Below are 14,741 nucleotides of genomic sequence, written 5' to 3' on the forward strand. Positions count from 1 at the left end.
GGTTTCCAAGCACGGAGTCCCGCAAAGAAACCATTACTCACGGACAAAATGAAGAAGGCTAGACTGGATTGGGCGAAAGAGCACCAGAATTGGACCTTGGAGGATTGGCAAAATGTTGTTTTCTCTGATGAATCAAAATTCAACCTTTTTGGTCCAGACGGCAGAAAGATAGTTCGACGAAAACGTGGGGAAAGATATCATCCGTCGTGCGTCACTCGAACCGTTAAACATTCACCCTACGTGATGATTTGGGGGTGCATGACAGCATACGGTTTAGGACCTCTAAATTTTTTACAGGGTACGATGAATGCCATTCAGTACAAAAAAGTGTTAAAAAAACATATTATTCCAACAATCGAGGACATTACGCAGTATACCGCGGACCCGATTTTTCAGGACGATTCTGCGCCGTGCCATAGAGCCCGCACTCTGAGTACAAATATATATATTTTTAAATGCATTTTGTGACCACATGATAAATAATTTATTGTTTTTTTATAGATCAATGAATTCAAGGAGAAAATTGGCTTAAAATCGTTGACGTGGCCCGGGAATAGCCCTGATTTGAACCCGATAGAAAATTTATGGGCGATTATGAAAAAAAAAGTCGGGAAAAAAAAATCAAAAAACATTGAGGAATTAAAAAAAAACTTAATTCAAGTTTGGGAAGAAGAAATAACATCAGAAATTTTAGATTCGCTTTACGCTTCTCTAAATAATAGAATTTTACATGTTATAAAAAATAAAGGTGAATTCACTAAGTACTAAATATTTTTAAATGTTATAAATATGTTTAAATGTAAAATACTTTAATTTAAAATAAAGCGATAAGAACCTACTTCTTAAATATGAATTAAAAAATAACATGTCTTTTATTATTCCATCACAAACACTCGACCATAAATGAACCGTTATGGGTCTCTAAGGTTCGGGTAATCTGATACCTGATATATAATGGCAATTTCTAAGTACAATTCATGAGTAAGATTTTTTATTTTAACCTTGAAATAACGAGTAGTCATCACATATGTCAAACAATATAAAAAAAACTAATTAAATATCAAGAATAATTCATTATATGTCAATTTTAGTTTTTTTTGAGAACTCGTAAATTTATTTGTCTTGCGGTGTACTTTTCTTTACAATATAATAAATAATTTTAAGAAGATCACGCCACTGAACTCAAAGTCTTTTAATCTCTTTGTTTATAACTATTTTATAATTAAATTACCTGAATAAAAATTAATATTTTATAATTTTTTAGATTCGCGTGTAATTTTCTAACCAAGTGTTCACTGTAGTACAATCGTTTAATACTCGTAAATCACAGTTTAACGTCAAGAAAATCTCTGATTTAATTATTTGTAAAACACCTCTTGTTTTTCTATGACGTGATTATGTGTATGTCAGGTAAATCAGCCCCATGGCTAAAATATCGTATTATTATTTTATGTATGTAAAATATTTCATTTGCAGTCACATTATTTTATTTTTAACTAGTTTTTCTCACATAACAGGCCAATATGAATGAATTATAATATTTTGTTATAAAATATTGAATATAATTAAAATATTATGAAAATTATACGAGGACGTCTGTAGTGACGAAAAGATAAAGTTGTTTTTTTCTCTGGAATCACTGAAACATCTCTGTGTGTAAACTGCATACGTAAATGAACTTGTAAATGAACTTGAAAATAGTTATGTTATGTAGAATTAGACTCTAGAATTGCGCACTGAAATATAAGTAATTCTAATCCCAATAAAACCAATAGAGGAAAACATACTTTGCTTTTATTTATAATAATTTCTGAAGCTACAATTTACACGAGTTTTAATTCTTATATTATATTGAAATAATACTTTTAATAAATAACATCTTGTGCTTTCGAGACACTTGAAAACATTCCATAGAAAATGAAATACGCTCTTTTGAAACACAGCGACAGGCGTCTTCAGAAAGATTTACTGAACTTCTAAAGACAGAAGCGGATAAATTTGACTTATGGAAACATTTATTTCCTACCTTCCACTACTATTTTGATCTAAAACTATTTTGACAATGAAGAGCATGCGTCCAACGATCCAACAAAACCTTGTTTACAGCATTTTCTTAGTATATTATTTTGGTGCGCTGGTATTAACTCAGCTATTTATTTTCAACAGGAATCCGGCACATCCTTCAGGATATATCCGGGGAAATGCGAGCTGGAGAACTGACCGCCATTATGGGACCCTCCGGAGCAGGGAAGAGCACCCTAATGGACATCCTTGCGGGATACTTGTAAGTTTATTAAGAATGCGTATTGTAAATAATTTCGTATTTCACAAACAAAAAGAAAACTTTAAAAAAAACCTTCGGTGTCTACTCTTCATTTCTGCTAACATATAATATAAATTAATACAAATTTTGAAGTAGTTATTTTTAAAAAAATGTCCGGGTTAGTTTTTAAGTTTTAAAAATCTGTAATAATTTTATATTAAAAAAAAAAAAAACAATATTTCTTATCCGTTTCCGAGAAAATCCGCAGACACCATGAGGGTATGATTTATTCTAATTTCTGTATCATTGGTAAACCAACCGCATCGTATTTTTATATTTTTTGTTACATTAAGGTAAGATGATCAGCATAACGCTTCAGAGTCCAGGGACTCTGAAATATTTCAGTGCAAAAACACTTTTTAAATTAATATTTCATGTCAATGATGTCGGGAAACCTCTTGGATGGTTAGCAAACGCGCTAACCGTTGTGACGATTTCTGCCTAGGATACTTAAATTGTTGTCTTTTTCAAATATATATTTTTTTTTTGTGTATAAACTAGGCCACTGTGAGATTCTAAAATACGTGATTAATGAGTTACAAGTATTATACATAAAGGCCTTTTTATAAAATACTAGCGGACTTGACAGACGTTGTCCTGCCCGAACGTTGGCTTGCCTGCTATTAGCTTGTAAAAAGACTTTTCATTGATAAGTAGGTACCTAGGGTTATGATTGAATTCCAAAAGTAAAAATTATCAATATTCAAACTTAAATATGTTATACGCAACTACAACGGGGAACAGGATATCAAAATGACATAAACAGACTTATATTATTTTAGCATATTATTTTAGTATTACCAAAAATCCAGTAAAAAGAAATGAATGGGAAGAAATTATAAGGAATGTAAGGAAAGAATGTGATTGGGATCCATAAAAAGCGAATGCTGTTTGTAAACATTCAAAAACATTTTTTTTGTAAACAGAAAAAACTACATCCTTCCATTTCTTTTTCTATATGCGTTCTCGTCGAATGCAACCCTGGGAGACCGATGAAAAAATAATTTATGCTTCTAACTAATTTTTTTACAAAATTCGATTGAAAATTTTAATATCTACGAACGCGCGTAGCGCAAAGATCTACATTTCGCTGAAACTCGCACGTAAATCGGTAAAGCCGTTTAGGAGGAGTTCAGTGACATCACACGTACAGAAGAATTGTATATATAAAGATTCTGGTCTAATTTGTAGGGCTTAACTATTAACTTCTACAACATTTTTTCTCATTTTTACTAAACGAAATGTAGTTTCGTTTCGCTGTGTATAAATTAATTTGCAAAATACGCTCTAAGTTCCTGCGATACATATACAATGGCCTCTGTCAACGAGCCTTTGTAGCCGGCTGCCGCGTTTCTCGGTAAGATGAATAATGCAATGGTCATTATTTTTTAACAAAGATCTCAGCAATATGAAGTAGTTTTATGGATGCAGGAAATAAAAATACATCATTTGAACAACCCAAGTAAAATATCTGCTTTTGTATTTATACTAAATTGTATTTGAAAGCTTATTTATATTTATATTATTTTTGTTTATTGATTTTAAACTTTTTGTAAAAAAACTATATACATAGGCGGGCTTATTCCTATAAACAGTATATCTTAACATCCAACCAACCAAAAACAGACTGGTGTAAGTTGGTCAAGGTTTGTACTTCATCATCATCATCATTCCCTTTCTGCACCTAATGGTGCATAGGGCCCTGAGTTAGTACACCAATAGCAGTGTATATAGATTATTTTTGTTACATGAAGGTAAGATAATCGGTCTTACGATTTAGATACCAGTCAGAAATATTCTAGTGTAAAAACACCCTTTTAAATTCATTTTAAGATTAGTACTTACCGTTTTTTTATGACATCTGTTTGTTAGTGGACAGATAGAGATTATACGTGTAATACGTATAACTTAAATAAATATTCTTTATCATATACCTACATACAACATGCCTAAAGTATGGGATCAAGTTGGAGTTTGGACGGAGAAAATAAGGAAAGAAATGAAGGAAAATGAGAAAATATGTAATTTGAAATGACTTATTTGATAAATATCAATAAAAATAATCAAATTGATAAATATCAAACGTCAGTATGTCCACCCAATTAAAAAAAAAATCTACAAAATGTAGAGAAAAAAAAATCATTTCAGTACTGTTTAAATTAAAACGTGTCCTCATTATTACAATAAAACACTCCATAACACTCTGTTTCAATTCAGAAGCTAGTAGGTCCACGTGGACACCGAGGTGGATCGTTGTGGACATACCTGCGTTTGATATTTATCAACTCAAATGCATACCTACACATAGAATTTTAAGATTTTTAAAAAGCAATAAATACTTTATGCAGTTTTCTCAATTGTAGTCAACACCAAGTATTGTAGTAAAAAAATACCATCACCATAAAAAGTCTTCTAGAACAATATGGAAGGAATTCAACTTTTTGTAAAGATATCGTAAAATTTGCATTTTACCGGTAATTACTTTTTTAAAACACGTTTTAATTTTTAAGATTTGACTAAATAACCGAAGAATTTGTACGAGGAAGGTTAAGCTATATTTATAAAAAAAACTTTTCTGAACTTTTTTCTCTAATAAAAAAAATTGTACGCAGGTAAACGCGTATTATCATACTTTTTACTGTTGCAGTGTTTATATTTACTATTCTTAACATGGAGTTTGTAACATATAAATGAATTAATGTATTTTTTAAATACAGCTAAACAAGTTCTTGTACGTATGGGTCAAAGTAAGCATAAATTAATACATCACGGGTGCGCAATTCGATTAATTCATTGATTCGCTTTGTTTGACAGCTTGTATACAATACAGTGATGTAATAGTTTCGCTGTTCCTAAGCTTGGCCACTGTTTAGTATTATAGTTTGCGTCAATATAGAGTTCTACAGCCCGCTCGGTCATGTCTGGGTGCAACCTGAGTGCACGTGTACCTAACGCCCTTCCTCTTGAACGTTACGTATTTGGGCCATCGCGGTGCATTCTCTTCCCTCTCCGCTTCTCGGTGCTCGTGTACTGAGCGAACTCACGACTCGCCGTGGAGAGGGAGACAGACATGACGGATGTTGCCGTTCCTGTCTTCCAAACAGGGGAGGATTCAGATGGCATGCGATAGTTACAATCTTTATTCTATTATTTATTTTTTCAAACATTTTCAATAAAATACCAAGCACAGGAAAGCTTTGATCTCACATTTTTGTAAAAAATTGTGAATGGCTGATTTGCAGTAATACCATGTATTGATATTATTATACTTGCCCTTTTATTGACCTTTTTATTTTTTACATGCAATTTTTGAAGTATTCATTTTTACATAACTTTTAGAAAATTACATGTAATTTTAGAAAATGTAGCTGTTTTTTACAACCTTCTAAGAATAAAAGCCTGCTGACAAGGTCTCACGGTTTAGCGGGGTTTTCCATTATTTTTTGTGTGCTTTTGATATCATATTAACTTTTGATGAATAATAAAAAAAACATGATTTATTATCTATATACGCCTAGAAGGCTTTTATATGACTATGAAATTCAAATTAAATAGTTTTATGTATAAACTAATAAATAAATAACAAGTAATATCTACGTACTTATCTAATAAACAACAATTAAAAATAAAAAGTCTTGCGTGACATTATATAAATAATATAACTGAAGAAATAGATATATGCGGCATAAAAGTAGGTAGGTACATAAGTAAATGTGTATAAAAAATCAAAACGGTTTGAAATTTATCTAGGTATTATATAAGCGTAGGTAGGTAAGTAAAATTTAAAAAGTCACAGTGATTCGAATAATGTAAATTGGCTTACGGCTTATGCCTTTAACAAAACATTTAAAATTAAAATATAACAAAATATAAAACACTTCTATATCTACAAAAAAATATAAATAAATAAAAGCAGTGGCAAATACAGGAATAACAAAAGAAATCATCAACAATTAAACCTGAAATTAAAACATGTTCAACAAAATAACAGAAAATAAAAATAAAATGGTTTGAATTAACAGAGGCATTATATTGTGTTTTAGCCCCAGAGATAGTAGACACAACACATAGTAGATAATTATGTGTTGTGTCTACTATGTATTAATCTATCTTACTAATTATTAATTTGAACAAGAAATGCTTAAAAAATATCGATCTTAATTTGTATAAGGATAGATTGAATAAATAAACATCACTCTGTCAGATTTAAAATTTCCACTAAAAATGCATTATGTAACTTAGTAGACATTATAAAAATAAATATGTACATCCCCCTTCCCCTCCTTATCCTCTCTTCAAGCATTCTTGTCCTAATCCCGCCCAATTTACAATAACTTACTGTTCTTAAAAAAATATAAAAAAATTCTTTGATTATTGAAAAATATTAACGAGTACATAAAAATAACATTTTTATATGTATTAACTTATAAGTATTTATTTAATATGTAATATATTTTCTTTACTAACTTTGTATACTTTGTGGAAATCTGTTATTAGTTGTGAGTATATACACTATATCTGTTTGTTTACTATAAATATGTATGTAGAACTGTTGATTTCCCAAATAAAATAAAATAAAATAAAATCTATATTATTTCCATGTTTGTTTGATAACATGTGAAGCCGCGAACCTGCAAATTAACAGAGAAACAGTTTTTAGTCTCGTTCCACGCTGTCACATAAAAAAATAAAATACGATTTAAAACATTATTTAATCTTCTTCTTCCTCCTCCTGGCTGCATGTCCCTGCCAGTCCTTCTAGTCCTCTGCCTACACGTCCGACTAGGAGATTTCTTGTTTGTTATCTGTTTTGCTGCTGGTTGCCATCTGACACCGAGACTGTGATCCCTATTGCTTACTGGGACTTCCTCAACACAACGCCGCTGTCTTCCAACACCCCATAGCCCGAAGTATGCCCGGGAGAGAAGATTTGTCCTTCCGCCTGTTCCACCGTACTGATGCACTCATCTCCGCCATCACAGCCGTTCAGGTCTTCACCCGTAGCCCTGGGCGAGGGATCGCGTTATACCCCGCAATACTGGCTCCTCACCTTAACTTAGCCGTCAAACGCTTCGATCTACTGAAGTGAAAGGTGCCCACCCCGCGACGTGGACGCGCTGAATGAGAATTACTCCAGTGAGAATTGAGAAGGTGACTCAGTCTTCCAGAAGCCGGGTTAATGGTCTCTTTTAGGTATGGCCGGAAAATGTACGCTCATAAACCACCCCCCGAGACCAAAGGCTGAAACATTATTTGATAATGTATCTTAAACCGCGGCACTAAATCTGAAATTTCCCTCGCATCGCTTGTCATAATCAGCCCGTGTTGGTCCACTCGAGCGACATGGCCTCCCCGTTTCCACTTCAACCAACTAACCCAACCCTTTCCACCACATCGCGTACTTTGGTTTAACTGCGGTCTCAATAATTAATATGGATTTTTTTTACTGATTCATTATACATTTAGGGCTTTACTCATAAACTAGGTATATTTATATAATACGGATTCATACCATCCTTATTGTATAGTATTGGTAAAATAAAGATGGTATTACCATCCTTATTCTACCACTATTCCTAGGTTGATAAGTAAGGCCTTTATAGTCTAGCTTATTTAACTTTAAATATAAATATATACAATAATTGAACCTCCAGATTTTAGAGATCCACAGTCATTTAGACTGAGCGCCTAGAATTATTTTAATATTTTTCATATTTACATGTTAAATAATGTAACCACGTTTTTTTGTGTTCTCACTGAATTGAATTTATTATTTTTTACGGTATTTCTCATGTTTATTTTATTTACCTACTCAAACATTTCATTGTTTATAATTCCATGTCCGCCCCCTAGTTGGAGCATATGGTATCCACAAAGAGCCTCCATGCATCTTTGTCGGGTGCCAATTATTTTGCGTCCTCCCAAGTCAGGTTCTCACCCCGAAGTTCTGAAATGAACTGCCGACGAACTGTCAGCAGCAAACGTCGAGGACGTCGAGAACCTGATGCCTTTTAAAGTAGGCAAGCGTGGTTAAGGCTCTCAGGAGGCATCCGCAGTATATGGCCTAGCCAACCGTATTGCCTCCGCTTGAACTGTATTCTTCATCCGCCCGGACACGAATTGAAGACATAGTAAAATATGGTGCAAATCCTTGGTTCGCTTAAAGAAAATTCAAGTTTAAAAACGAGGGAATTGACGTCAAACAAATTAATACAGGCACAGCGTAGTAACCAAAATTATTTTAGATTAAAAATTGTATTTTTATTGTTTTAATTTTTCCTTACCACCAAAAGTCCACCTCTGTAGACATTTTTATGAGACATAGTATAAGTAAAGCCAATTTCATACTATGCGGTGTTAAAAATCTACACGGTGCGATAAAATTACATAAGGTGGATTGATTTTTATTGTATACTATTTTTTAAAATTTATTTAATTGCAAGCAAACGCACTTATCAGTATACCACGAAGCCGTCTAACCTCCGCTCGATTTCATTTTGCAGGATTTTCACCCGAGAGTAGCCTCTAAATAAATTTACAAAATACAAAATAATACAGTAAACATCAATCCATCCTAATTGTATCGTGTCGTGTGGATTTATACGACCGGTGTGAACACGGCTTAACTATGGTGTATAACTCGTTTTAAACAAAGAGTTACTCAGTGCATTCAGTACGCGTGCACCCGATCAGATGATTCACGTCAAATTCATCAGAAACCGGATGGTTGGGGTCGGGTGCAAACTCAGTACACGCGTACCGAAAATCCCATGACGAGTTATTTGAATAATATACTTTAAGACAGGGACTCACTTAGGAAATGTACTCGGAAATAACTCGTTCATTTTGTATGTACATTAAACTCAAAGGGTTGAAGATCTTTGATTAACCCCCGAATCAATGTATCAAATCTGCGACAGCTCGGTTTCGTTAACCTGGTTTAAAACATTGTCGTTAGGGGTTGATTTGAATCGTAAATTAAAAACCAATCAACGTAATTACTGACTTACGTTCAAGGGAATGTTGTTGTTACGAACCTTTTACAAAATTGTATTACAAAAATTATAATCACACCAATGAACAAATTACAACATAATATGATATATAAAATTCTGAAAAATAATTTAAACTAAATAATTTAATGATTATAAAAAAGAACAAAAAAGTGTTCAAATTGAAATCAACAGTAAAGTATTGTTTACACGTGGACAATACAAGACGGGACAGTATTGTCTTATCCCAGCTCCGTGAACAGCTTCGACCGCGCAGGATAGAACGCTGAGTCAATACGAAAATTCGGCCGCAGTTCACACGTGAGCGCTGCAAAAATGAATACGACGACGTTCAATACAAGCGAGCTAATAAAAATTATTATTTATTTTATTTCAAGATGTATTGGAATTGTTAAAAAACAAACTAAATAATAAAAAATATTTCTTCTGCCTCCATTTTCGGCAGAAAAAATGCGCGGGAGCGACACGCATGCGCCGGGCAAATCGCTATTGTCATAAGGTCCTGTCCGTGTGCGTTCACACGAGGACAATGCGGCCGCGCGCGGTGAAGGGGGTAATCGTTGTTACGCAGAGATAGCCTGCCCGTCTATCTCCGGGACAATGTCTCGAATGTCCTGTTCTACAAATTGCTGTTTACACATGGAGAATGGTCGAGTCCTGGGTCTGGGACAGAATAATATTGTATTGTATAAGTGTAATCGACCTTTAAAAAATAAAACATAACATCAGTAAAATAAAAAATAACAGAATAGAAAACTTTGGGTTTAAAATAAATAAAGAAAAAGAACATAGTTGGTATTTAACAAACGATTAACAACATGGTTGTTTGCAATAATAATTACTTTTTATTAAAACATCATTTACCGAGTGAAACATTGTAAAATAATAAAAAATAAAATAAAATATTTTACCTCAATATCGTATATATAACAATCCATGACCACTTACAATTACAAACATTACGTAAACACAAACGATATGTTTTTTTATTGAAATATTTAATGATGAATTGATTTGTTAAAGTCCCAGTTGTGTCATGAAAAGTTAAGTTGAATAATTTTTAAAGTTGAATAGTGGTTGCGTTTTTGTCAAAATGGACAAAATTAGTTGCTTGAAAAAGGTTAGAAAAAGCCGCTTAATTTTCCCATTTTGAGGAAAATGCAACAATTATTTAACTTTAAACTTTATTTCAATTAACTTTTCATGATGCAACTGGCCCCAATCGAAAATTGATAAGAAATTTAAATAACTATTGTTGATATGTAGTTCATTGCTATGTCATTATTCTTTATTTTTTGAATACTCTGTTTTACCTCCTATGTATACTGTAAAAAAAATGTAAATACCTACTTTTAATTGTAAAAATATTTTTAAAAGTCATCACACATTGAAAAATATTGCTATTTACACAATGTAAAGAGAGTACCGGACATAAAGGATTGACACTCATCCTTTATATCCTTACGTAGAAACAAAATTATCAGTTTAAAATGAACAAAACATATTTTTTAAAGTAACAGTATATCTTTTAAAAAAAAACAAAGTAATGAATATAAACTTATTCTTGCAAAAATCAAACAATTGGCGAAAAGAAACTACAATGGGCAAACGATTAATGGTGCTAAACATAAAATCAAAATGTCTTGGAAAATAATTAAAGTTAATGTAAGCACAAAGAAACATTATTACCCTTACACGTCTTTTTCCAAAAACATATATATTATAAATTAACATCAAATCCTAAAATTATAGCTGAAAATTTCAACTATTTCTTTACATCCCCTTTAAATAATGTAATCCAACATAATTCGGAATATTTTTTTATTCCAAGAAAATAAATCATATTAATGGGGCAATTATTTTCTATATATTATTAACTACAAAACCAAAAAAAGCACGCTTGCGTAAAGTATTCCTAAACATTTCAATAATCATTCTATATTTATTCCTCTAAAGTTGAAATATGCAAAACGATATTAGACCTTAAAAGCACAAAAAGAGACGGATATGACAAAATACCGATCAAAATAATTAAACATTATTCAGAGATACTTTCTTCCCCACTATGTACTTATTATTATTTATTTATCTATTGTTTTCTACAGGTGAATTCTCAAGTTATTAAAAAAAATCTATAATAGTTCCCATACATAAAAAAAGTTCAAAATCAGAACTCAATAATTATATACCTATTTCGCTACTATTCTAAAAAAAAATTAAAACATTGTATTTAAAAGGATATACGAATTTTCGTTATATTTCTCAGAATTTAGAAAAAGACGTTCAACCAATTTTAATAGTTCATAAATGAAATATTAAAATTAATAAATGAAAACGGAATAACGGTTAGAATATTTTTGGATCTTTATAAGGCCGATTATGTTGACCAAATTCATGCAACTATATGTAATATACGTAAATAAAATCGATAGTTTTTAACCTTCTATACAATGGAAATAAAAAATACCTCACCTAAAATTGTTACTTCATACAAGCATTGAAATGCAGATTTTTATAATTTATTAAATGACGATTTTTCCTAATTATTCACTATGTGTACTTACTGTCTTTGACGCTAAGTACCATTATAAAATAATGCATTATGCTAATTTTTTTATATTTTAATCTTGTTATTTTGTTATGCTAAACGTTACGAGTTAAAATATGTATGTTTTTTTTCTACTTTTTAATACTTTTTTTAATACGAGCTAAAATAAGTAGAAGTTTGTAAAAATAAATAAATAAAATGACCGTTTTTCAATCCTTAACAATAAATTAATTGTTATTTTTATTTGTTGATTTGTCTGTAAATAAATGCATGCAGTGCGTTTTAGCTTCACGAAGCCACCAAGTCTACTTATTCAGGAAATGGGAATTGAGTAATGTTGCATTTTGTATAAAGCAAATAAAATCATAAAATGTTTCATGTTTATAGAAAACATCGCGATGATGAAGCCGTTTAAAAACATACGTATATAATTTCGAGCAATAAACCCAACCGCTTGCACACTGCAGTAATCAAAATATAAACACTTAAAATATTATAATATTTATTATTTTGTTAGCGCGGGAAAAATGCGCAAACTTAAAGGCAAACATTTCATTAAAATAATCTTATTTTTAACGAACTCTTAAACTAGTTTTCAATATGTATTTTTTTTTGGGTGAAGATGGCTTCTTCAATGGTAGCCGAAACGTCGGAACAAATCCAACCTACATATACGGGTTCTCCCAAAAAAGACGATACAATCTTGTACATTTTACGGACCGGACCATGTTCATAAAAATATTGATAAAAGAACGCAAGTAGATGTTGCTAACGATAAGCGGACTGTGTAATATAAAAACTAATATCATTTAATCTTGTGCAAAGTTGAAGTATTTGAATAAAGGAAAGGAACACGGGAATGGACCTACCTTTGATGCGGTAAGGATTTTCTTCAGTATTGGTGCACTGGATGATGAAAGTTCATTTTGAATTATTTAACGATTTATGATGATAACTTTCTCAACGACGCCGACGCACAACGATTTCAAGAATTCTTATGTAGGTGCTGTGATGTAATGACGAAATTGTGTTTGTTTTGTTCCAAATCTTCTAATCTTGTATCTTCTATATTGATATAAGGTAGGTATCATAAGGCTGGTTCAAGGTAAGGATGGGACAGAAAGGTAATCGGGCCGGAATAATATCGATAAATGCTGTTTTATTCTAAATATACTTTAAGGCGCACATACTTCTCTTAGGCTTTTGATAAAGTCTGCCACCGGGTATTGAAAGAAAAATTACAACTAATCGGTATTTACGGCGATTTTTATAGATGTTTTTTGATAAAAGGTTTCAAGCGGTAGTAGTTGGAGGGTTTGTTTCGTTGTGCAAGTGCTCTCCTTATGGAGTTACCCAGGGATCCATTTTAGGACCGCTTCTCTTTAATATTTATATAAATGACATTATTAACTGTTTTCAATTTGATTTGATTTCCTTGTATGCATATGACTTAATAGATTTGTTAAATACTGCAATGAAAATTGCCTCTGTCTTAATGTATCTAAATGCTACAAAGTTACTTTTACTAGAAATAAAATAGTCGAGCCATATTTTTATTTTATTACGGCACTCAAATCACTGAAGTTGATTGCACTCGTAATTTTGGAGTATATTTGGATAGTGAGTTGACATATGGACAGCACATTGACAAAACAGTGAATGAAGCGTATAAATCACTCGGCTTCATAATAAGAATATGTAAGCCTTTTAATAACCTCCGAACGCTGAAAACGTTATATTATAACCCCAACCCTTGCTTGCGGCTATAATATAATAGATCTATCTGTATCTTGTGTCTAAAAGGGCTAGTGTCGGATTTTGTTTTTCCCTCGCCAACATTTTGTATAGGGTTGATGTGAATTAAAAAAAATATACGTGTTTAAAAATTTGATGTACACACATATGTGATTGTGTTTTTTTATTGATAATAGTTTTGGACACTTCAAACAGTTTATTATAACATCACAGAATAGCCGTAAAAATACTCTCCTGTAATGTTGTGATTTACAACATTGCCTCTTTTAGGCCCAAGCCACAGACATAACAAGCCCTCATGTTGGAAAACACTGTTTTAAAGCACCTAAACTAACGTCAAATTTGAGTAATTATCAAAAATCTGGAAGATATCATAAACTTAACACCTGAGAGTCTAGAAGAACCATAACTGACACCATCTTTAACTTATAATCAAGTCTTTGTCAATACAGGGTGTTCTTTAAACCCTGTCACATCCGAAACCACGATGATCAGTATGAGCAAAAAAACATTATAGCATATTTAAAAAAAATATTTAGAACAAAGATTTAAAAAAAAAATCGAATATTTAAAAAAAACAAATTGTTGCTTACTTCTGCAGGGGAGAAGTAAGGGGAGCGCGGCACAGTATCAGACTCCCCCTTCCCCCTCCTCATTTCACCCCTGCAGAAGTAAGCAACCATTTGTTTTTTTTTGATATTTTATTTTTTTAAATTTTATTCGTTCTAAAAAAATATTTTAATGTGCCAATATGTCTTCTTGCTCATACTGATCATCGTGGTTACGGATGTAACAGGGTTTAAAGAACACCTGTATACCTAGATTTATATTGTTTAAGTATAAAAGTATACCAGCGCACTGCTAGAACCTCCATTAAAAATCGTAATTCTTATTATTAATTTTATAGTGCCATTTATATAGCGCCATTTTCGTAAAATAATACCTCAAGAGCGCTTTACAAAGTGATTATATAAATAAATAAATTTCATTTTAACTTTGTGAATTTTTAATTTAAGCAAAACAATTGACTTTGCTATCTCATGCTCTGGATTTATTCAAATGATTTAGAGAAAAACAGGGGTTATAAGTTTTTTTCCGAAAC

General features: G+C 31.8%; 1 protein-coding gene across 1 annotated transcript in view; it reads left to right on the forward strand.

Annotated features, from left to right (window-relative positions):
• The window catches only part of LOC148279847 (ATP-binding cassette sub-family G member 4-like), a 99,478-nt gene that overhangs the window by 62,094 nt on the left and 22,643 nt on the right, over positions 1-14,741 (forward strand). The window contains exon 2 of the mRNA XM_088229296.1: positions 2,167-2,284. Within this exon, the coding sequence (XP_088085422.1) occupies positions 2,167-2,284 (118 nt within the window). The remainder of the gene's footprint in view (positions 1-2,166; positions 2,285-14,741) is intronic.

Source organism: Micrasema longulum, unplaced genomic scaffold, assembly GCF_059751315.1.
Source record: "Micrasema longulum isolate JH-2025_06_02 unplaced genomic scaffold, ASM5975131v1 h1tg000662l, whole genome shotgun sequence".
Classification (NCBI taxonomy): Eukaryota; Metazoa; Arthropoda; class Insecta; order Trichoptera; family Brachycentridae; genus Micrasema; species Micrasema longulum.